Source organism: Microtus pennsylvanicus, chromosome 2 (assembly GCF_037038515.1).
Source record: "Microtus pennsylvanicus isolate mMicPen1 chromosome 2, mMicPen1.hap1, whole genome shotgun sequence".
In the NCBI taxonomy this organism is placed as follows: domain Eukaryota; kingdom Metazoa; phylum Chordata; class Mammalia; order Rodentia; family Cricetidae; genus Microtus; species Microtus pennsylvanicus.
Window position 1 is genome coordinate 114,020,545 of NC_134580.1, and position 24,211 is coordinate 114,044,755.

Genomic DNA, 24,211 nt, shown 5'->3' on the forward strand with positions numbered 1-24,211 from the left:
AGAAAAGCCCCTTCGTGGAACATCTTTTTATCTTGTGTGTAGAAATAGACTGACGATACTTACGTTGATGATCTTGATGTATCAAGTGAAACAGTGAGCAAAGGGGCTGGAAGGAAGCCCCACAGGTACTGAAAATACAGACTATGCTTCCCTACAGAAGGAACACCAAGCACTTGCTTGTATTTTACTGCATCTTTGCTAGGACTTTTAGGGTGATAAAAATTAAGCTGACATTTTAAGAGTTGAACCTAACCACTGGCAATTTCCCCAACTCAAATGAAACTAGGATTTTGAGAGACCTTAAGTAAAGCTGTGAGCCTTTGGAGAGGACCTCAATGCTAAGACTCAGGAGGAACACAAACATGATTTCAGCAATAATAAATTTTAAATTATTGTTAAAGCTTTCAACTCTAGCACATGCTCGAAACAGCAGCTTTATACGGTTATGTAAGGCTTTATCATCCATCCCCATGGCTCTGACACATGCACAGACCAGTCACACTCTTCTGGATGGAGTGTGTGTTCCTCTGTGCTATTTATTTTGCATGGCAGGGACTATGCATCATTCTCCATTCTCTCTTCCTCTTTTTAGCTTTGGATATGAGAATTAGTGCTTTATGTACTATGCCATGAGTTTTAGATACTTTCCTCATGTAGATCAGAAGTCTTGGCAATGGTATCAATTTACTTTGGCTGTGTCATAAGCTGCCAAAATGCAATGCCTTTAAACAACTATTATTTATTTGCTCATCATTCTGAGGGCCACAAATTTGGACTATATTCAAATGGTTGACAGCTCTGATTTTGTGAGGCTCACCCAAGCATCCACAGTTAGCTGAGGGTTGTTATCCTCACTTGTATATCTGAGGGGTTGCTACCTGCAGGGTGATTGTGTGCCTTGCATGGCCTCCAGCCTCCAGCAGGGCAGTCCGGGCTCGTTTGCAGGGCACCAGCCGTAGAAAAAGGAAAATATCTTGTTTGTATACCTCTGCTTTAGGCACACTTGCTGTCGTCTCATTGAATAGAGCAAGTTACAGAGACAGGCAGATTTCAGGATTTGGGGAAACAGCCTCTAGCCATTTACAAGGGGTTGAAAAACCACGTTGCACAAAGTGTGGCCTTGAGAAGTGGAAGACTGTTTGCCCTAGTGTCTATTAAGGGCAATGAAGTAAGCTATAATCTAGGACTAAGAGGACACTCAGTTCTCTCTTCAGACCTGTGGTCTAGTAGAGGTGAGGCATGAGATGAGGAAGTGTGCTGGAACTGACCAAGACCCAGGCACACCCAAGGAGGAGACAGGCAGTGAAATAACAGGACAATGTAAGAGACTTAGCGGCCAGAGTGATAGGTTGTTCTCAATAAAACAGTCATTAGTGATTGTTGCTTTTGTGGGTTGTAGACGTCCATCGAGTCACGAAACAAACTGGCCTGCATGAATAGCATATGCTTTCAGTGCATAGCTGACCCAAAAGGTTCCAGGTGACCCATCCCATCTTCCCCACACAGGTCAAAGAGATTGTGGCCCAGCACACAAAGGAGTGGTCAGAAATGATCAACACACACAGTGCCGAGGAGCAAGAAATCCGGGATCTGCACTTGAACCAGCAGTGTGAGCTGCTGAGAAAGCTGCTCATCAACGCTCATGAGCAACAGACCCAGCAGCTGAAACTCTCCCATGACAGGTGGGAGAGTCAAACACCGTGCGTGTGTGTGTGTGTGTGTGTGTATGTGTGTGTGTGTGTGTGTGTGTGAAGAACAAAAACGAGTGCAATGTATCTCGTACACTTAGTATAAGGAAGCTGATTTATGCTAATGGCTTGCATGTGTTAGGAAGACACCACAATCATGTAAAGTTAGCTCAGATTGCAAGTTGCCTATAATACATACTAAGAAATGGTCTTCCTCCTCTAAGTGTTTTGGGGCTCAAGAGTAAATAGGGCTAGAGCTGAAAAACAGCTGAATTCTCTTAGGAAGGTAAGACATAAGTCCTGGCCAGTGGAGCTCCTAGGGTGGCTTTCATCCCACAGTGGCAATGCATTCAAGAGAGCCTCCTTTTTTTACTAAACATTGCCGGGACTGCACTTTAGGAGGACAGACTCAGCCAAGAGGTAGCCAAGACCTATCAGTTCATTTGCTTATCCCCACTTCAGCAACGGGCATGTTGCACTTGAAATGCTGCCTGGGCTGAGCCGGACTTCTTCATTAAGTATAATCAGGGGTATGCTGATATAGACAAAACAATACAAAACAAAAAGTTTATTCCAACAAAACAAATGTTCATTTAAAAAAAACATGGCAACCGCATAAACTATATGGTTGTATGCAAAAACTTCCAGCCTTCCTTTTGGTGAGACATCCTGACATAGAAAATAAAGGGGTTTTGCCATAGTTTCTAGTTCTCCCACGAGACAGCCGATGGTGCCTGGTATGATCTGGTTCTGTCATGAAGCATGCTGCTCCCGGTGATGTTCTGAGTTCGGGTCTGCTTCCACGGGTTAAAGGATGTCTTGTCTTCTTTCTTCAGGAGCGCTTCCGGTTGCATGTGTGCTTTGGGTCAAGTCCCCATAACAGCATCCCTTCCCCGCTTTGAGCGCTGCGACAGTGGCAGCTTGTAGGCACCTCCCCTTATTTCAAAATGGGTTAGAGTACGAGGCACTTTCGAATCATGTCTCTAACCACATGGAGAAAAATTATAAGCCTCAAAGTTAGATAGTACCTGAAAGAAATAAAAAAATTAATTTTTCATTGATTAGAAAGTCATTTACATGCGTGTGCACACGTACACACACGCACACACGCACGCAAACCCAAGCTGCTAATTTATCTTAAAATTAAGTCTGTGGCGAGAGCATTCCTCCTCACAGTAGCAGCAGGACTAGGGTTGTTTTGTTTTTTTCTTTTTAAATCTCTATTGCCTAGTGTATCGGTTTTTTTTTTGGCTTTGTGATTGTTCTCATTTACTGAATGTTTGTTAGCAACATTTGGTCATTCGTAAGCGAAGGAAAGGAAGGAAGAATGGGTGTCTGGAAAGATCACTTTACTAACAAGTTGTGGGAAACTGAGAGCATTTGCCTTGGGTCCAGAGTTCCTCTCATTGTCCTGCTGATGGTGGCCTACTAAAATCCCATTTTAGCCTTGCACATCCCTCTTGATGTAGAACAAACCACTGGACCTAGGTAACCAGCGTTCTTGCCTGTACATTCCGCACAAACTCCTAAGGAGATCACTTATTAAGTGAAAAATTATTTGTTATCACATCTATTTTAGTCTTCTAAACTATATGCCTTTATTATACACAAGAGTGATCCAAAAATAGACATGTCTGTCATACACACGTGTGTACTTACACAGTCACCAGTCAGCTGTCAATACAGATCTGCTCTTTCCTATACTTGGAACTATTTAGTCCCTTTCCTTCCCGTGGACTGTTGGTCGGCAGGAAGGTCACTTGTGAAGGTTAGAGCATCCTGTCTCGTCCATCTCACTGGGTCCCAAACAGAGCATGGTAAAGTTGAACATCTGTGTATTTCTTTTTTTGGAGGAAACACAGCATCTTTGCTCAAATATACCAGCCACAACACATGTCTCCACTAGGTGGCAATGCTCTCCTCAGCCATTGCTCTCCTTCCTGAGCTAGGGTTCCTTCCCTCCATTGCCAAAGGACGAAACAACTCCATGAACTCAGGCATGTAAAAAATTTGAACTCGGCCCTATTGTTACACATTGTCTTGGTATCTGTTGTTTTTCCTGTTATATGTCATAAAGACACCCTGTTAAGGCGTATGATACTTTATGGTAAGCACCAGGACTTCATCTGTATACTCACTAACCTTCAACTGTAGCCTTATGGAGTTCTTAATCGCCATCATACGCCTCTCCATTCATTTGTTTCTTATTTTTATTTCATAGGGAAAGCAAGGAGATGCGAGCCCACCAGGCTAAGATTTCTATGGAAAATAGTAAAGCCATCAGTCAAGATAAATCTATCAAGAATAAGGCAGAAAGGGAAAGGTAAGTGTGAAGATGTTCACTGGGACAGTCTGGGTTCCTGGGATAGTGTCAACATTAGACTGTGTAAACTCAACATGGATCTGAGCTGTAACACTGGACTGTCCTAAGAGTCCTGTTAGTACAATTACGAAGCAAGTGGTCTTCCTCAAAGAAGATGGGAAGATAAGATGGGGTGGGACAAGACCTGATTAAGGCTGTGGTACCAGGTGTTATATGCAAACCTTCACTACAGCTGTTAAAAGGAACCACAGGTGGATTTCAGTAACTGTGTTACCCGTAGTGGGGTGTTGCCAGGGAACACAGATAACAATCACCTCACTACCCATCATCCATCTGTGAGTATCCAGAAGCCTTCAGTTTCACAGACAAAGACCAGGCCAGAACTGTGGGAGCCACAGACAACAAGGGTCCTGCTCATGGATGGATGATTGCTGGTGAGATAGCACTGAAGACCAGGGCCACTGAAAGGCTGGCTGTTTTCTGCTCCACAAAACACAGAATACAGATTAGTCCTTGGGGACCAAGAGGAAAAGGAGTGTGGCATTTCAGGCTCACGTGTCACTCCGTGAACCAAGAACTCCATGAACCTAGAAGACTTGGTAGCACAAAAGTGGGCTCTCTGTGCTTTAACTCGACTCCCCAGCCTTCTAGGATACTCAGTGGGTGCTGATGTTTCGAGCAGAACTGCCTCAGTTGCATTTATTCTTTTCAGCTCTTGAGTGATGCTAGGTAATAGTAAATCAAAATATGACTAAATACAAAGCATCCTGCCAATTAACTCATCTTTTATAGTGAAGTTTTGCTAAATGCCATTTAACTATAATACCCCACCAAAGGGAAATGGAATTCCACAGTAGTTTATCTTTTTATTATATTTATTTATTTACCTTATGTGAGCATGGTGTGTGAAAGAGAGCGAGAGAGCAAGAGGGAGAGCATAGGAGCACCCACAGTCGTACAAAGTGCTCATGTGGAAGTCAGATGACAACTGTCAGGATTTGGATTGCTCTTGTGGGTCCCAAGGATCAAACTCAGCTTCTCAGGCTTGGTTGCAGGTTCCTTTTTTCACCAAGTTTTCTTAGTAGCCCTCCACAGTCATTTTGACCTGGAGATGAGTGCCGTCTATGCCTCCCGGGAAGAAGGTTCTAGGGAGATCATTAGTCATTCGTCCGGTGATTGTTTGTAGTGTGACATGGTTGTGTCTCTCTGACACTTGTTAACTTTTCAGAGGTGCCAGTCTCTGCACACTTTCTCAGATAAGGAACTCTGTTTAAAAGTGTTTATATACATAGAAACAAATATATCTTCTTCAGTTCAAAACCCTCAAATACTCTAAAAATGCTAAATATGGATTAATCTTTAACTTGAATTGTTTTTGACGGTGTTGTTAAATTTGGGCTGTACAAAGTGAAATATAAAATCCACCGTGAAGGCTGGGGTTTTAGATCATCCTTTATTGTATTTTATCAAATATATTAGAAAGTAGACTTAAGTTCATCTGAGTTCAAATTTTCTTTTATTTTTTTTTTTGCAATGCAATGTCTTAATTGTGTTTCTGAGGCCAGCCTGGAACTCACTAAGATCCTCCTGTCTCAGAATATTGAGCTCTGGGGTGAGTGGGGTAGCTACCATACTCAACTTTTAAATCACCCAAAACTCTAAGGTGTTGCTAATGTCATTATCCAGGCTTTAAAAATATTGTCTTTAGCTGGGTGTAGTGACACATGCCTTTAATCCCAGCACTGGAAAGAGGGACAAGTGGCAGAGGCAGGTAGATCTCTGAGTTCAAGGCCAGCCTTGTCCAGGACAGCTGAGGCTACAGGGAGAAACCATGTCTAAAAAAATTGTCTTTATTTTGATGTATATCTGTTGACTGAAACTTTTTGTCTATCATTATCTGATCATAAAGCATCAACAAATATCTGTTTCTAAAATAATGATAATAACCTTTGTGCCAACAAGTCAACCACCCCTTAAGAAGCACGTGTATATGGTTGTGATTTCAGTTTTATCATCCTGCTGAGGACTAAAGTTAAAGGTTTATCATAAGACTTAGCAAGACCAATAGAAACTAAAATGTTATTCTATTCCTAGGTCAGAAAAGACTTTGAGCAGACATTATAGGATATTTATAACAAAATGAAAATGCAAGCACTGTTGATCATGGACGAAACTGCAGTGATGTTTACATGAAAAGCTTATTTCCTAAAAGATGTCAAAATTAATGTTGTGAATACTCAAAGAAGATATAAAGGTAGAAACCAGAGTGAATACCAAGATCCCAGTTGAAAATGAATAACAAAATGCTCAAAGTACTAGAATGGGGGGGAAGCAAGAGAAAGCATCCAGAAAGTAATGGCTTTTGTGGAAATTGTGGGAGCAGATGAGATCCTCACTAGACTGTCAGCAGGAACGATCAGGAGGAGAGAAGAAGCAAAAATTAGTGGTGCGTGGAAAGAAAACTGAAAATAAAAGAGGAAAATAATTTTGAAAGGCTTCTATAATGCTAATGGTACATTTGAAAATATGCGTAGAGTGGAGAATTACTTAGAAAAATGCATGTGCCCCTGTGGACAGCCCACATCTACATGAATACAAACAGCGCTAATTGGATTTGGAGGTTATTAATAATGTTAATAATAAAAAGGAAGATGTTGAAGGGAGACTAGTTGAGGGCACTGTGGGATGTTGGAGAAAAATCGTAGGAAATTTACATTGTATACATGTATAAATTTTCAAAGAATAATTATTATTTTAAAAGAGAAAAGGAAAACACACATGAAATGACTGCAAACGGAAATGCCTGAAAAGACATCGTTGTTAGAGAAGTCCACCCATTTGGATGTTGTGTAGTCGTGAAAAGCACCCCACCTACAATCAGGGGCACAGTTCAAACAGCATGATGCACCCACAAAGGGGCAGAACTGTCAGCATCTCGTAAATCAAGGTTGGGCAGCTGTCTGGGGAAAGCAGTCCCACACTCCTCCGGTGTAAAAAATGCAAATTAAGGTTAAAGACAGAGTCATGGGATGAAGAGGAGGTTGTTCATATCCTACCAGCAAGCAAGTCTGCAAGCTTGGGCTTGTGGAGGAAGCCAAAAACATCCTACTAAGTCCTTAAAACACACAGAATGATGTTAGCAGTATTCATCAGTGCTATGTGCGATCTCATTAGAAACAGTGGAGCCCGGGCCCCTCAGCCCTTCTGAGTCTGACTCTGTGGCAGAGAGCACAGCAGCTATCTTTGGTAGATCCCCCTGGTGATTTATGCACAGGAAAGTTTGAACCCGTAGAGGTATTTCTCATGGACACATCCATATATAGTTAAAATTATTAAAATATAGCTAAGTAAGCCTATGCCAGCTCCAGTACTTCCTCCAAGGAGAGGAAGAAGGGAAAATAGAATCTGAAGGAGTGCAAAAGAAGTTTAAATTTCATATGTAACATTCTCTTTTACTTATGGACAGATGGCTGTGTGGTTAGGGGTGCTTACTGTTCTTGCAGAGGACCTCAGTTCTCCTGCCAGCACGCACATGGCAGTTCACAACTGCCTGTAACGCCAGTACCGGAGGATCCAACACTTCCGTTGTCCACAGAGGGCTCCTGCACATGCAGGGTGCAAATGAACTCGTGCAAGGAAATGTGCATTTACTTGAACAAGATAACAAAGGTCTTTAAAGTCGGAGACCATAAAGAAACATTATTGGTTAACCTGAGTGATCTGTATATGGTTGGTTTTTATGCTTTCCTAAGAAATTTGTGTGTTTAGAAAATGCTACAATAAGGATTAAAGGAAAAGGAAGCAATAATCTAATCCAGAAAATGTGGTGCGGGAAGACTGGTTCTTATGGCTGGATGTGAATCCCGTATGGTGTCACACTATTATCTGTCTCTATTGTTTTTAGGCGAGTCAGGGAGTTGAACAGCAGCAACACTAAAAAGTTTCTAGAAGAAAGAAAGAGAGTGAGTATTTCATGCTTTTCTTGGCACTCCTCTTTGAAGAAAAAAATCTGTGAATAATAACTTGTGCTAGCCTCCAAGCCTTTCAAGCTGGTTGCCTACTTTCTTTATTTTTCTGTACCCTAAATATTCCAGCATTGCCCCTCCCCAAAAGCCAAATCTCTTACTGCTGTCACTATGGAAATGATCTGACAGCATTTTATGTAGGCTATAAAGCCAAATTTCATGCAGAAGTGTTCAGTTATTTGCTAAGATTTAGGAAAGGAGAAGATATGCCCAATATGATTTATGAATTTAAACTCCTAACAATTTTCGTGGTATTTTTCATTCCTTTTTTTTAAAAATGTATGGTTACCCTCAGTAAAATGATGAGTTTAATAAGCCATCCGTCATTTGTAATGTTGAGACTACAACTTGAAATTGATCATATTTTTTTCCAGCTGGCGATGAAACAGTCGAAAGAAATGGATCAATTGAAAAAAGTCCAACTCGAGCACCTAGAATTCCTAGAGAAACAGAATGAGCAGGTATTTCCCCCAACACACATGGCAGACATCGGCAGCCCATCAGCTTCAGGGTGGTGGTGCCGTGGCCCACAGGAACCCTCTGGGAAGGACTGTGGCCCGGAGTCCAGGGAGTGGGGAGGTAGAGAGCTTTGCTGGGCGCTTGCTGTACTTTCTCCTTTTCATCTAAAAAAGCCAGAAGTACCTTTTGTGGAGTGGGAGAAGAATGTGGGTGTGGGGCGTGAAGAGTGCAGAGTTGTCATTTGGATCAGTCATAGGGCTGGATTTCAAGAAGAAGGATATGAGCAAACAGGTTGCGAATTACTCCTCCATTTTCATGTAAAGCTTTGCAGCTTGAAGTTGGTAGGTGTCAGCATATAAAAGTCAATCAAAAGAACCATCTCTCTTGAGTGTCAATCTAAAAAAGTGAATGTGTAAATTCTCCCCAGAGCATCACAGTGGGATCTGATTTGCCTCCATAACTCAACAAGCAGCCCAACAGCTTAGCATCTTCTCACTGTTTGTTTTTTTTTCTCAAAGAAAAGAAAAACACTGACTAGAGAAGTTGAAGCTTACACACAGTGGTTAGTAGACTTCACTTGCTCAGGTACCTGCAGCAGGGCACATCTGCTTCCCCGCAGTGCAGCATAGCAGGCTGTATCCCACATGGGCCTTCCTTACAACCTCTGTAGCTCTACCAGAGTGAACATTTCTGTCTTACTTGGTCCCATTTCATTCTTGGTTCGGACATTGTACTTTGTTGATGATTTACATCCATTTAGAAACTGCAAAGAGCTTCTGATGAAATAATAATGCATTTTTCTTTTCTATTTCTTCCCCTCTAGAAAGCAATCCTATGTAAGATTTTTTTTTTCAGAGTAAAATAGCTCACCCTGAAGAATACTTCATAAGGAATTACATTTTAAAAGGCCCTTGAAAAGAACACAAAACCATAGTCATTTTTGTGTTGGAGCTTAGGTAACACACCTAGCTTCTGGCTTCAAGTCCTCACATTCTGTTGGACAGAACTTGGTCCTCTCGTGGTTCCGAATGAAGTGTCTTAATTCTAGTCATAGCCCTGATCCCCAAGAGAGACTGGACATGTGTTTGGTCCTAGAAGTCCAGTTCTTTTGGCTTCATCAGAATTCATCATATTCTGGTATGCATTATGTTTTCTGTTTTTAAAGCGCATTCCAGAATGTGTCCCTGGCAATACAAGACTGTAAGAAAGGGTAAAGCTACCATCCCCAAAAGCTTCAGAACTCACTTCAGAGGTTCAAGGAAAGTAGAGGGTGAGGATATCTTTGAGAGCGTTTAGGATCTGCTTTAAAAGAAGGGCATGATGAAAGGCAAGGCAGAGTTAGGTTTTAACTATCTAAATTAGGAAACTATTTAGAAATTACCGTGTCGCTTAGCAACAGGTTTGACTAAAGAATGTAAATGTGCTAAAAATTGCTCATCACTACATAGTGGTGTAGATCAGAGCTACAGAATACAGTGTTCAGGTGTTGCTGCTTTTAAAGCATAATAAAGAAATCATTATGAGCATTAAACTAAGTCATGGATAATTCAAACCACATCAGATTGCATTAAAATATGAGGTTCCTGAGAGTTGTATTGATTGGATCATGTTGTAAAGATGCTGGCTTTTTGTTCTTAAACTTCACATAATGCCTATTCATGTGTCATAAGATCATCTACCACCCACAACTCAGGCTTTGAGTCACAGAAACTTACGAAAGCACCCAACGTGAAAAATATCCAGATGTAAAACTGTAATGATATTCAAGGAAAAGGCATTCACTATGTCAAATAGCAACTTCTAGCAAACATAGAATTGGGAATGAATTCCTACATTAAGGTTCAATTTGCAAATATCACTTGCTCCATAGCAAACTAAACAGTAGTGTGCTTTTAAACACAAGGCCAGGAATTGCTGGACTGCTACAACACTCTCCTAGGCACGGTGCAGGGGTCCACTGTATCCACTTGTTTCCTCATGTCGACAAAGGCTGGAGCCACGTAACAGAACTCCATCCATAGTCAAGCAAGCGTTCCTTCAGCAAGGCAGTCATCATCTTCACGAAACCCCAAACTTCTAAATCAATCTTCCAAGCTGCTACTAAGTCCCAAATTTCTCCCTGTGTGTAGATCAAAGATGATTTAATTTAACCACACATACAACATAGCCCTTTCTACTTTATTTTCCCTAGTATTGTAGAATTCCCATCCAGCCCTACCAACCCCAAAACAAAGCCTGGTGGATCTATGTAACTAGACTACTGTCAGAGGCACTGGTAGTAACAGCTAACAGGTTCACACAATTCCTTCTCGATTCTGGATCCTGTGGCCTTTATAAACACTTTTTAGCCTTGTGTCTGTCATCAGCCACTTGTTCACTTAGACTTCCAAGGGCCAGGGCATTTTTTTTTTTTTGTGACTTAGTTTTTCCCATAGTTCTCCAACACAGTGTTTCATCTGTCTTGACATATACCATTTCAGACATTTAACAGTATCATTACTGTCACATTCAACTCTTAAAAGTTAATATCTGTCATCGACACCATCATTCAATAAAGTGAGGTAAAGAAAGGGCTCAGCTAAAGCTCAGACAACCTACCCCCTTACAGGAGAGAGGCACACGTGGGACTAATAGGCATTGGTTGTTTGTTCGGTTATTTTTATTCCTTTGTTGAGTCAGCTTGGGGAAGGTTGTTGCTAATGGGTGTGTATGTGTTTTATTCTTAGCTTTTTTTGCTTTTCTGTATATGGTTTTGCATTCATTTCTCAAAATCACTTCAGTATTCATGTATTTTGTTTTCTATGTATGACTCAATTTTGACATTACTATTTTTGTACAAACAGCTTTTGAAATCCTGCCATGCAGTGTCCCAAACACAAGGTAGGACTGAAATTTTGATGATAAGCAAGACCTTGCTTTTCTCTGGCTACATCAGTATTCTTGATTTGATTTCCATTTATGACTCCCATCTGGTCATAACTAACTAATATCTTAAGGGGTTAGACTTAAAACCCTGGCTATTTCATGCTTGAATTCCTCATCCTACTTAATCTGAAATGCTGTCACATCTGTTTGTGGTAGTGTTTTAGCCAGCATTTCCAGTTGTAAATCTGGGAATCAGGTTGTTATCTTGAAGAAAACCCAGACATAAGAACACTATTTATATATAATGTCTGTTGGTGCTTTTCAGTGATGTAGTATTGTGGTCTATGTGCAGAAATGTTATACTACAATGACTTTTGCTATGTTCTTTGTTAAGTCGGATCCACTTATGACTAGTCACCCCTTGTCAGGTGGCTATATAATTGACTATTTAAAGCAGAAACAAAATATTTTGGAGAAAGATGTTTGTTCTTAATAGCCAGACTTGAGCTAAGTTGTCCCAGGCAATAGAAGTAGATGGTCACCCTGCTCATGTGAGAATTGAGCTCTCAGGATAATCTTTCAATGGCATTTTATTATGCATTCTGTACTATATTCAACAGAATCCTTAAATGCAAATGCATAGGGAGTTTTATTACTGTCCACTGAACATCAAGTCATTTAATTTCCAGCGCTGACAATGTCTCACGGCCATCTCTTATAATACTGTTCGTGTCATTCTTTCATGTTTGTATATTTTTCTCCATCTCTTCATTTTCCTGTATTACTATATGTCAGGCATTGAAAATTATATGGGTAGAGGAAATCATGAGCCCCAAGTTTACGCAGATCTAAAATTCTGTGGTGATGTTATACCTACCCTCACTAAAATGAAGGTGGAAGCCATATTGTTAAAACACTTCATTGTCTGTGAGAAACTGGTTTTGTTATGGAACTTCATTTGAGATACTTAGATACTTCTAGTATGATCTAGAATTGACCAGCCCCTCCCTCTGACTCTCCGTTTAGCTGGAATATCAAAGAAGACATAAACAGTAGCATCAGGGCACTTCAGAATCTTCCTTCCACAGTGTATCTTTATAGATTTTCTCCTGTTTCCATCCTTACCTGTCCTTTGTTTCAGTGACCTATCACTGAAAGGGGAAAGAGGGACTGTTTCCCTACCACACCAAAAGGTGCAAGCATGCGGGTTGGGTATCTAGGCTTTCGGTTAGAAAGTCAAATTTGAAATGAATCACTCTGTTTCCCCATGTTCCCAAGTAATTACTTATTACTGGGACCTGCTTCTGCTGACCCTTTTGAATAAGCTGGTTGCTTTAGTGACTATCTTAATTCATGATATTCAATTAATCCTGGCTTATATCCTGGTGTTCCATAAAAAGTAAATGATTCCAGAGAAGCAAGAGCTCCAGAGTTTAGATAGTAAGATTTCTGGAATCCTCCATGCTCATGTAATGGTATGTTGATAGGTACTCCTGTCAAAGCAGTGTAATGTATATGCTTTTACCTTACATATCCCCATTGAAAGACTCAAGTCTTAATTACTTTTAATTAAATTTTAGACTATTTGAAAAATGAGTTATACATAAGCAATGCTATTCTGAAAATGATAGAATTTTCCACACAAGGTACCAGCCACACTAAGTCAAACAGTTTGATCATCTAAGTAATTGGCTCAACTTCTTTACATGAGATCTTCCCCAGAAATTTGTAGGCCAGTTTTTCTCAGACTTTTATGTGCATTAAACTCTCCTGGATGATCTTGTTGGATAGATTCAGAGGATCTTAAGTAAACTCCAAGATTCTGCATTTCCGAGAATACCCCAGGAAGTTCCGAGGGTGTGAAAACAGGACAGGCCTAGAGAAAACAGACAAGAGCCAGTGGGGTCCTTCAGACGGGGATTTCCATGTGTAAGGTCATGTTTCTGGTGTTGTAGGCGAAGGAGATGCAGCAGATGGTGAAATTGGAGGCCGAGATGGACCGCAGACCAGCAACAGTAGTATGAAACTCCAGAGTGCAAACTGAGGCTGGAAAACCATGGACCATCGGGAGATCATGCCCAGCTCTAAACTCAGACTCTACGGACAAAAGCTGTTTTCTGTTGGATTTTTTTTTTTTTTAATGTACAAACACGGTGTTATCTGAAACCACACAGACTGGGGATGACCAAATGTTCTTCTGTTTAACAATTGACTATTGAATTTCTTTGGCCAACCAAAAATAGCTATGTATTCACAACAACAATAACAAAGAATCTCCTATTCCTGACAGGCAGAGTCGAACCGTGCTACACAACTTAAACATGTTTGCTAAAAGACAGCATCACAAGTCAGTGGGCTTGATGTTAACAGCTCTGCTTTGTGATGCATTAGAACATGTTTGAGCTGCTGCTGCAAAAAAAAATAGTGCATTAGTAACTTAATAGTAAGCGCATGCACTAGAAGAAGCAACTCTGTCTACAGTTCATTAGCAGAAGTGGTGGTCTGCTATCCAAATCACTTTGCGGAATTTCCTATACCTAAGTTACCTCATCAGAAAGTGCCATGTCTTTACCATGCCATAAGATGCTAATTTCCTGTCAATGTTGCAGACACTGTTAGACTAATAGAGACACAGAAGAGTGTACCTGTGCCAATCTCATCAGTGCTTCAAGGGGGACTCAGCAGGCTCGTTTCAGAAAGTTTACAGCTGCCACTGCTCTCTAGGGATTCCTTCTGCAGGTTCCAGGTGTTCCAGTTCACTATACACTATAAGGGTTGTGAAGTGGTTATTGGCAAAGGTTTGTAAATGTGACCATGTACAAAGTATTTATACTCCTTAATTCTCACGGTTATAGCGCGAAATCATCTAAACATTACCACGTGACAAGACTAGTCAACAGGAACCATAGACCTAATGTTTTGCATGATGCACAAGCACCAGTTATGACTAACCTGTTCCGACACAGTTACTCTAACACCAAATAACTACTGGTTAAGTAAATGTATGGCACAGAATATTATTTGACTATCAAGACTTTTAGCATAATAAAAAAAGTCTATATATATGTGTATATGAATTATGTGGGCATTCTTGATACTTCAAGTTCTAGTTTGAAAAAATACATAACTAATTTAATTTTACACAAAAATATTTATGCAGATTTTCAGACTTTCATATCAGGAAATAACCTTTTTATGTCTGTTAAATATCCAAACGATTTGCTACCGTGTTAATCTGCATGGTCTTCTAGCCTGCTGTAGTTGCCTTGCAGGTGGCGCCTCAAGTGTTATGCTGGGATCAAGTCGTGCTACCCAAGCCCAGAGGAGCACACAGAGACCTGGTAGCCTTGGGCGAATCAGAGTCCTGATTTTAGGATGTAAAATGCCAACTTAATTGTTGTATATGATTGTACAAACAGATTCTGTGTGTTCCTCTGAAGAGGACAGAGAAAATTATGTTAACATGAAGGCTGAAATTCAACTTACAACTTCTCTAATAAAAAATGAAAACACATGTTATATCTGAGTATTTGCTTCCACAATGCTTTCTAGAATCCCTTTGCCTTCTCATATATGATCTCTTTGTAATTTTCTAAAGGGGCTTTATTTCATATCTCCGTTATGATTTCCCCTACACAAAACGCATAGATTCTACATAGAGAAGTCATGGGTTCTTTTGCCCCCCAATGATGATTTGAGTAGCTTTCACAGACCGTCAAATTCCTGGTTTTCTTATTTGGGAAACAATGGAATCAGACTGCGTATTTTCAGCACCAACATTCCATTTTAGTAAAAGGTTTTCTTCACAATTGTGTTGTCAGTTTTCAAAGATTTTGATCACTTCTCTTCCTCAAGGCCAGCGGTTCCCCCAAGAGCCCCATTTGGCTGTCACTCTGTCTCCTGCACCACAGCCACCATTCGCCCTTGCCTCTCCTTTTAAGGCTCCTATTGTTAGGCGTCCCAGAAGAGGAGTGAATCCTGGGCTTGTTGGGGGGTGGGGTGAAGGGAAGGTGGCTGTCCTGGAGCGGGGCATGGGAGGAATGGAGGGAGAGGAAACTGAGATCAGGATGTTAAATAAATAAAAAGAAGGCTCCTAGTTTTCCCGTTGTCCCACTCATGCCTTCTCTGTGTTTCCATCATTCTCTACCATAATTACTATTTCTATCTTGCAGTTTTAGAGTCTGAAGCAGTTTTTTATTTAACCCACATTCTTTTTAGTATTTGAAACATATTTACCCACAGATCTATTGAAACAATATTAAAGTAAACACAGCTAAGAGAACATGGCAAAATTATGACTTTTTGTTTTTAAATATATATTGCTCAGGGCTGGAGAGGTAGCTCAGCATTTAAGAGGGCTTTCTATTCTTGCAGGTGACCAGAGTTGGGTTCCCAACATCCATGCCAGGTGTACAACCCCCTGTAACTCCAGCTGTAGGAGATCCGATCCCCTCTTACCTCTTTTGGCACCCACAAACATGTGACAGACATTCGCATAGAAATGAATACATTTTTAAAATTTTTATTTAATTGACCCTTTTCCCATTTATTTTACATACCAACCACAGTGTCCTTTCCTCTCCTCTCATTCCTTCCCCTCAACTCCCATTTACCCTCCTCCACATCCTCTCCTGTTTATCCATTCAGAGAGGGACAGGCCTCCCATGGGCTTGAACAAAACATCAAGTTGAGGTAGAGCCAAGCTTCTCCCCCTGCATAAAGCCTGGGTGAGGTAATCCAGCATAGGGAGCAGGTTTCCAAAAGCCAGCTAAGTGCCAGGGACAGGTCCTGATATCACTGCTAGGAGCCTTACGAAGATACCAAGCTACACAACTGTCACGCACACACGTGGAGAGCCTGCTTTGATCCCAATGCAGTCTCCCTAACTGGTGGTCCAGAGTCTGAGCTCCCAGGATCTCAGGTCAGCTGTCTCTGTGGGTTCTTCTGTCATGACCTTGACCTCCCTCCCCTCACTTCAGGAGTACTCCCAGAGGTCGGTCCAGTGCTTGTCTGTAGATCTCTGCATCTGCTTCCATCAGTTACTGGGTAAAGACTCTCTGATGACCTTAGGGCAGTCACCGATCAGACTACAGGAGATGGCCAGTTCAGATACCTTCTCCACTATTGCTAGGAGTCTTAGCTGGGGTCATCCTTGTAGGTTTCTGGGAGTTTCCTTGCACCAAGTTTCTCCCTAACCTGGAAATGGCACCCTCCCATCAAGATCTCTTTTTTGTGACTCTCCCCTTCAGTTCCACCGCCAACCTGCTTGCACCCAGCCCAGCCACCAAACCCATCTCCCCATATCCTGCCCTCAGTTTACTCAGGAGATCTCTTTTATTTCCTCTTCCCTGAGAAATCCATGCATCCCTCTTAGCGTCCTCCTTGTTACCTAGTTTCTCTAGGGCTGTGGATTGTACCTGGTTATTCCTTGCATTACATCTAATAACCACTTATGAGTGAGTACCTATCATGTTTGTCTTTCTGGGTCTGGGTACCTCACTCAGAATGACTTTCTCTGTTTCCATCCATTTGCCTGCAAATATCATGAGGTCATTATTTTTACAGCTAAGTAATACTCCACTATGTAAATGTACCACATTTTCCTTATCCATTCTTCGGTTGAGGGGCATCTAGGCTGTTTCCAGGTTATGGCTACTGTAAATAATGCTGCTATGAACATAGCTAAGGAAGAGACACTTTTTAAAGTTTATATTGCACCCAAATCCTAGAATTATTAAACGACAACAACAAAAAGAAACCCTTGCTAATTAAAGTGGCTCATTCTCCTCTAACATTAAGAGCTCTGCTGTGTTTCGGGGCATGTTGCTCTAGTGTCTGATCCCCATGCAGAGAACTCTGCCTTCTAGGGCCTCCTAGGATCTCCTTCGCTAGGCTCTGGCTACAAAGGAAGCTCCTTGTCTTCCGCTATGTGGGAGGGGCATTCTTTTTGCTGTTCATTTTGGCATCCTTCTGGGATATGCAGACCTGCTGGATCTTTGCTGTTGACCTCAGATTCATCCATCACAGCATCACCTTTGACCAGGTGTCACTACAGTACCATGTGGTTCTCATACAGTGGAGCTTCACAAATCCAGGAGACTTGAAGCCTTTTGGAATTATGCCCTAAGATATACAAAGTGAGTCTGGTTCCGCTAAGCCCCAAGATGTGCCCGGGTTTCTACCATATCCTGCTTCTTCTGTACCTAGGACGGGTACTTCCAATTTAGGGCTCTGAAAACTTCACACTTGATTCTTCTTTTGAAAGGGTACATCTTTGTCAGAAATCAAGAGGTTGTAGGTCTAAGGATGCATGTTTGTGTTGTCTGTTCTGTACCCTTGATCCTTGTGTCTGTTTTTGTACAAGTACCATGACTCTGCAATATAATTTAAAAATCAGACACCCTGACAGTTGTAGTCTTTCATTCAGGATTCCTTTGATTCTCATTTTCTGACCCCCTCTGTGTGTGTGTGTGTGTGTGTGTGTGTATTTCTTTGTGCATTTTAGAACTGTTTGTTCTATTCCCTTTAATGTCGTTATAGTATTAATGCAGATCACATTGAATCTGGAAGTGACTTTTGATAAGATAGTCATTTCTTAGTATTCATTGGGCTCAGCCTCTAGCATGGTGGATCTACCTTCTAGTATCTTCTTTAATTTCTTCAGTGTCTTAAAGTTTACATTGCAGAAGTCTTTTACTTTGTTGGTTGGGTTTATTCCTAGATTATTCATTGAGGTGATTATGATTGGGTTTTATGGTCTGTTTTCTTTCCAGCACATTCGCTGTTGGTGTTTAGAAAGCTATGGCTATGTGTTGAATTTGTATCCTGCTAAAATGTATCTCCACTCAGAATTTCTGGTGGGGTAGAGCTTGATTCTTATCTTTATCCTTCCTCAGAGGACATTCTTGATAAACTGGAATACCCACACAGAATTAAGTAGGTTTTTGTTTCCATTTTAGAAAGCTGAAGAACAGCATTATGGGAAAGAAGCTTGCCAAACTACAGGAACATCAGGAATGACCCCATGTCAACATGGGACATATTTATAGATCTCAAAGAATGAAAATTTTCTGCCAGTCATATGACATACCACCCAATGATCCTTAAGACATTTCCTGATTTAACAGATGATAAAATGTGAATATGTGCATGTGAGAACTTATGAAGCAGAGTATTTCAAATATTTTGTACATAATCTTCAAACCCCAGGCCTTAAAGAAGGAAGGAAATCTTAAATATAGGGCACAAGAGAATCCTTCAGAAAGCATACAGAACCGTCAACACCTGGGTTTGAGGTTCAGCAATAAGCTTCCAGGAAAGTAATTCAAACCAGGAAGTAAAACTATAATTTATCACAGGTTAAGAAATCTGGTTTCCCTTAGGCTTAATCCAATCACATGCCTTTAATTCTGCTTGTGTAATCACTCTTACCCCTGCGAGGTGAGCTTTGCTCTTTCCTCCTCTACGTGGTTTCCTCCTTATAGATGTCAAGAGTTAAACAGACAGTGTTCACATTGTGCGTAATAACAAATAGGGCTCAGTTCTCCATCTGTCCTGCCCATTTGTTTCAGCAATGCATAGCCGGTGCTAAACCTTGGGGCAATCTTGTTCTGCTTGACCTCATCAGATCCCATCCCCAGCTGCTGATACATCTATAAATCATATCTCCCTTTGTGGGAAGTTTCTCTCTCCTTCCTTGGAGCTTCTCTGCTTCCTCGACATCCAGGGAGTTGAGCTTTTCCCTTCAGATCTTTTCCATATATACAGAATCTTTTTGCCAAATGATGGTCCTGTCAGATCTCGCTCCGTTCCTGCTCAGCAGCTGCAGAATAATACTGAGATCACTGGAAACAGCGTTCCAGTTCATCTTCATTTCTCTACTCGCCTAACCCATTTCAGTTTAGCACTCTTTGTCCACAGACAAGTAGCACATCTTCTCTAGCCCACTACACAAGGTTCTGTCCTCCCCAAATGCCACCTCCTCAAAGTTGCCTTTGATTTTCAAAGAATATATAGTTCTTAACCATTATAGGATTATTTAAAGTATTTTCTGTAAGGTGAAATATACAACTTACAATTGTATGACAATCTTAAAATAAGGTGTTTTTTGTTTTTGATTTTTTTTGTTTTGGTTTGTTTTTTGTTTTGTTTTTTTGTTGTTGTTGTTGTTGTTGTTTTTTATTTATCTTCTCAGTTCCTCAAAACATAACTACCTCAACTCTGTTATCCCCTTTCAAAGTAGTGCAGAGCTGGGTAAGTAGTCCAGTGACAGAGCACGCACCTAGGATGTGCAATGATCCTCAACAATGCAAAAACTAAAATGACCAACTACCATAGAAGCTACGAGGAACTTAACAAATGACTCCATTGACATTAGGAGAGCTGTGGAAAGTGAAGAGGGGATGCTCGTTTTACTGTTGGTGTTGTTTAAGGATACATCATTTCAAACCAGAAATAGCTTCTCCTTTGTAGTCACTTCTGCAAGTCTGGCAGAGGGCCATATTTCTTTGAACTTTTCTGTGGTAACTCAAAGGATTGGAAAATCCCAGGCTCACTTTAGCGATTGCACCTTTAGTATCATAAATCTGAGGTGATGTATCTGGCACGAATATTTATGAGCCTTTGTCCTTAATGTTTCATGAAAAGCAATCTGCCTCTCTATTAAGGAGAAGGAACAGAAGATAGTTTTAAATGGCAACATCATTGTTTCTGCATAAAAAGAAAACACTGTACTGTAACAATAAAGGAGGCAATGCCCCTTCTGCTTTCCTCTCCTTGACTGACTTTCTTAGAAATCAGTGTGGGGCGCAGCCCCTGAGCTGCTTCGTACTGGGCGTTTTTAGACTCCATCACAATTCAACAAATGAGAATATTTCCAAGACTCAAAAGTCTGTTTTGCTAAGCAGCTGCTTATCTTATGTCCCAAGAAATTTCATCCCAAAAGAAATGAGTCTGCGTGTTCACGAAGATGCATGTTCTTCATTCTTCATATTAAACTAGAAACTAGTTGTATCAACACATGTGGACTCCATGTAAGTCTAATCATGGAATATCTTGGGGAGGGTCAGAACAGGTTCCCTAAGAGGTGACCTGGGGTGATGAGAATGGTGTGGAGAAGTGGTTCATAGAACGCGTGACAGAGACCCCTTGGATCATTCTGGGTTCTCAGCAGCCTGTATGAGGTCCTGCGAGTATCTCTAGTTTCCACTTCAGTTCATGTCTGTGGAAAGCTAAGGGGTGTGTGTGTGTGTGTGTGTGTGTGTGTGTGTGTGTGTGTGTATGTGTGCGTGTGTGTATACATTCAAATGAAAATGAGACAGCAACAGATTAAAATGAAAATCACCAGATGCCTGTGATTTCTAAACATAGAAAGACGTGAGATGACATAAACAGTAAACAGTACTCTACCAATGCCTAGTATCGTCATTCTTTCATTAAAAGTAGTCACATATTAGTTAATATGCATATTAGTCAATATGCTAACAGGTTATAGATTGATTGTTACTTTTATTGGACTGGTAAAATATTTCAAAATTACTGTTTTAATTTCCAAGAGTTGTATTTACAGACAAGAGTCACGTATACAAAAACTCAAATTTCTTCAAACTATAAACATGTGGAAGAGTCCCAAACTAAAGATTTTAAGAGCTGTTAAATTATAATTTGACTGGAGTGAAGGTTGTGTGGACATAACACTGACCTGGGTGTGCACTTAAGATTCATGTGCCTTGCTACATGTACATAATCCAAAACCCTTTAAAATACACGTAGAAAAATAGGTGTATGCTTATGATGCAACATAAATGGGAAGAGTTAGCATATCATTCATTATACAGAAATAAATGCACATTTTCTGAAGATTATTAGGAATTATGTCAAAAATAACAAAACTTCCTTGAAGCCTGATGCTAAGTGGGCACCAGCTAAGAGGTGTAGTTATCTAAGAGTTGGAGCACAAACCTAAATCTTTGTTTCTTTACAGAAAGGTTAGTCCATACCCTCTTTTAGGAAGAGAAGGAATTTCTTGGTTAATGGATGCAGCAGTGGGAGGGGGGAGTAGAAAGAAAGTGGGGGGGGGGTCAAATGTGGAGCATTTTCTCTTTATTCTCCTTATGCTGGTTAGTTTATTGTCAACTTGACACAACCTAGAGTTCCTCCTTGAGGAATTGCCTAAATCAGCTTGGCCTGTGGGCATGCGTCTATGGGGCATTGTCTTAATTGCTAATTGCCCCACAATTCCTGGGCAAGTAGGTGCTCCTGGGCTGTTCAAGAAAATTAGCAAGCAAGCCGGCAAAGCAGTGTTCCTCCCTAGTTCCTGCTTCAGGTTCCTGCCTTGACTTCCCTCAATGGTGGACTGTGACGTGGAGTTGTGAATTCAGATAAATCTTTTCTCTGAAAGTTGCTTTGGGCTGTGGAATTTGTTACAGAAACAGAAGAAAGTAGAACACTTTTGTTCCAGTGTTTCCCATGCCACCTCTCAAAGTCAGCAATGGAAAATGATTAGAACCAATCCAAGAAGAACTACACTAAAAGAGATTGACAAGGAACTAAAAAAATGACATTCAGGAACAAGCAGATATAACTACTTGATAAAGGTCAGCTACAGAAAAACTGAGGCATAAACAGATTGAACATAGGCAGTCCTAAGGGGGCTGTGCAGTAACAGAAACAATAGAGAGGAAATGGGAAAGCCCTATATGCTGGGACAGACGTAATTATTCAGACATCAGTGTGACAAAGAATACCACTACCATCCCTGAGTGTCAGTGTCTGTATGTGTGTGTGTGTGTGTGTGTGTGTGTGAGAGAGAGAGAGAGAGAGAGAGAGAGAGAGAGAGAGAGAGAGAGAGGGAGGGAGGGAGAGAGGGAGAGAGAGAGAGAGAGAGAGAGAGAGAGAGAGAGAGAGAGAGAGAGAGAGAGAGAGAGAGAGAATTGCCTCCATATTTGCCTGGGGCAAGACTATGGAGGTATTTTCTTGATTAATGATTTAGATGGAAAGTCCAGCCTCCTGTGGGATACCTCTGGGCAGACAGTTCTAGGAGTGTAGAAAAGCAGGCTGAGGAAGCCACGATTCCTAAGGCAGTATGCAGTGTTCATACATGGCTTTTGCTTTATGTCTGTGGTCAGCATACTGAGATCCTTCCCTGACTTGCCTTGATGATGAGCTGTGACCTATCAGTCAAACAAACCCTTTCTTTTCCCAGATCACTTTTGGTCTGTATTATTTCATAATAGCAGAAGAAATCAAAGTAGGACAAACATCCTTCACTGTCCATCCTATGATAAAGATGAATTATATTGGCAAGAACTGTGAAAAGTCAATACAAGTCCTTAAAAACTCCAAGGTAGCTTGCTTTTAATGGGTGAACACTGATCACCAACACCATCTGATCTCCCCTAGAAATGTACTTTCCACTGTGAAGATTTTAGGAAATGGGGTACAAAGTAAAGCTACACAGGCAGGTGCCATAATGTGAGGCATACTCTGGCAACAATAATCCCCCCACCAGAGGTGACTGGCTTATGACTTCTGTTTATTTTCGTTCACAAGTTGTTAATGCTGATGCTTGCATTTCCAGTCGAGATGGAATCCGGCTAGCCTTCCAGGTTCATAATGGAAGAAACAGCCCATAAGTGGGTCATGAGCAATCTTGCCCATTAATCACCCCAAGTCCACTAGTTAAGCATGCTGGGTGCCAAGAAAGCCACGGGGCTTTGTCTCACAGACAATGTGCTTTTCTAAATTTAATTCTCAATGTGGAAGTCTAACATTTGAGTTCACTAATATCTTTCATTTGTTTGCAAAACTGGAGCAGAGCAAAGCAACGTGGCCTCACTCCAAAGTAGCAAGAAATATCTTTAATTATCGGACTCAGCGGCATGGGTAGGCTGTGGCTCCCTACTCATTGACCTTCACATACGCATAGCTGTCATTGATCTATTCATCAAGAATAGATCATCAAGAATGGAACTTTTGGGTATGGTCTTGCCCCTAGTTCCATATTACAGCCATTAATGTTATAACCATATTTCCAGACTAGAGTTAAAATTCTAATCACATTTTCTCATATACTTGGCATAGTGAATAAAGTAAGCTCTTTCTTTACAATATGTCCAGACTGGATCCTCTTCCCAGCACTGGCAGGACAGAGCACAGAATTTTACTTTCACTGAGGATTCATGCTATTCCATCCTATCAGTTATAGAACGCTGAGTTGGAGGCAGGGTTTAGGTGGGACTGTTTGTGTATCTAACAAGTACTCATATGTTCTGGTGTTTGCGGTCATCTCATATACAATAGCAGAGTGGTTCTCACAGAGAATAAATCGGATTCTGTTACTAATCTGCTCAAATCTCTGCAACAATCCTTCTGTATTAAGAATAAAATACTCTGCGGCTTCATTAATCATTGTAAACATAACAAAATATCCCAAAGCTTAGGACTTAAAACAACAAAAATTCATGATTTCTCCTGATACCATGGCTGGACTCATCTGGCCGGGTCTTCTGCCTCATTTGGCTGGGCTCATCCTCAGGACCGCATTCAAATGCATGATTACATTTGGTTGCAGACCCAGCTGGGGCAGGAAGGTGCACCACGACACTTATGTGTTGGCTGTGGTTGGAGTGGCTGCGTAGGCATTGCCTCTCCACATGGCCTCCTAGCTTGTAGAGGTCAAGTTCAAGTCTCCCTTTTTTTTGGGGGGGGGGGGTCTGGAAGTTAAATATAAAAACAGGAAGCTGCAATGATAATGCTATTATAATACATGCCTACCATATTCTGTTGATCAAATATACTCACACAGTCTGTCAAGTCTGAAGCAGAAAGATCCCTCAGAGGGAAAGAAACTT

The 24,211-nt window shown here is 41.0% G+C and overlaps 1 protein-coding gene across 10 annotated transcripts in view; it reads left to right on the forward strand.

The window, feature by feature from the left end:
- Plcb4 (phospholipase C beta 4) overlaps positions 1-14,879 on the forward strand; it is a 358,529-nt gene extending 343,650 nt beyond the window's left edge. For 7 of the 10 annotated variants that reach the window (XM_075962284.1, XM_075962287.1, XM_075962283.1 and 4 more), the window contains 6 exons: positions 1,507-1,682; positions 3,910-4,011; positions 7,916-7,973; positions 8,411-8,497; positions 11,339-11,375; positions 13,316-14,879. In XM_075962284.1, the coding sequence (XP_075818399.1) occupies positions 1,507-1,682; positions 3,910-4,011; positions 7,916-7,973; positions 8,411-8,497; positions 11,339-11,375; positions 13,316-13,404 (549 nt within the window). In that variant the 3' untranslated portion in view covers positions 13,405-14,879. The remainder of the gene's footprint in view (positions 1-1,506; positions 1,683-3,909; positions 4,012-7,915; positions 7,974-8,410; positions 8,498-11,338; positions 11,376-13,315) is intronic. The other 3 variants (XM_075962291.1, XM_075962290.1, XM_075962292.1) reach the window with 1 other exon arrangement.
- The last annotated feature ends 9,332 nt before the right edge of the window (positions 14,880-24,211 follow it).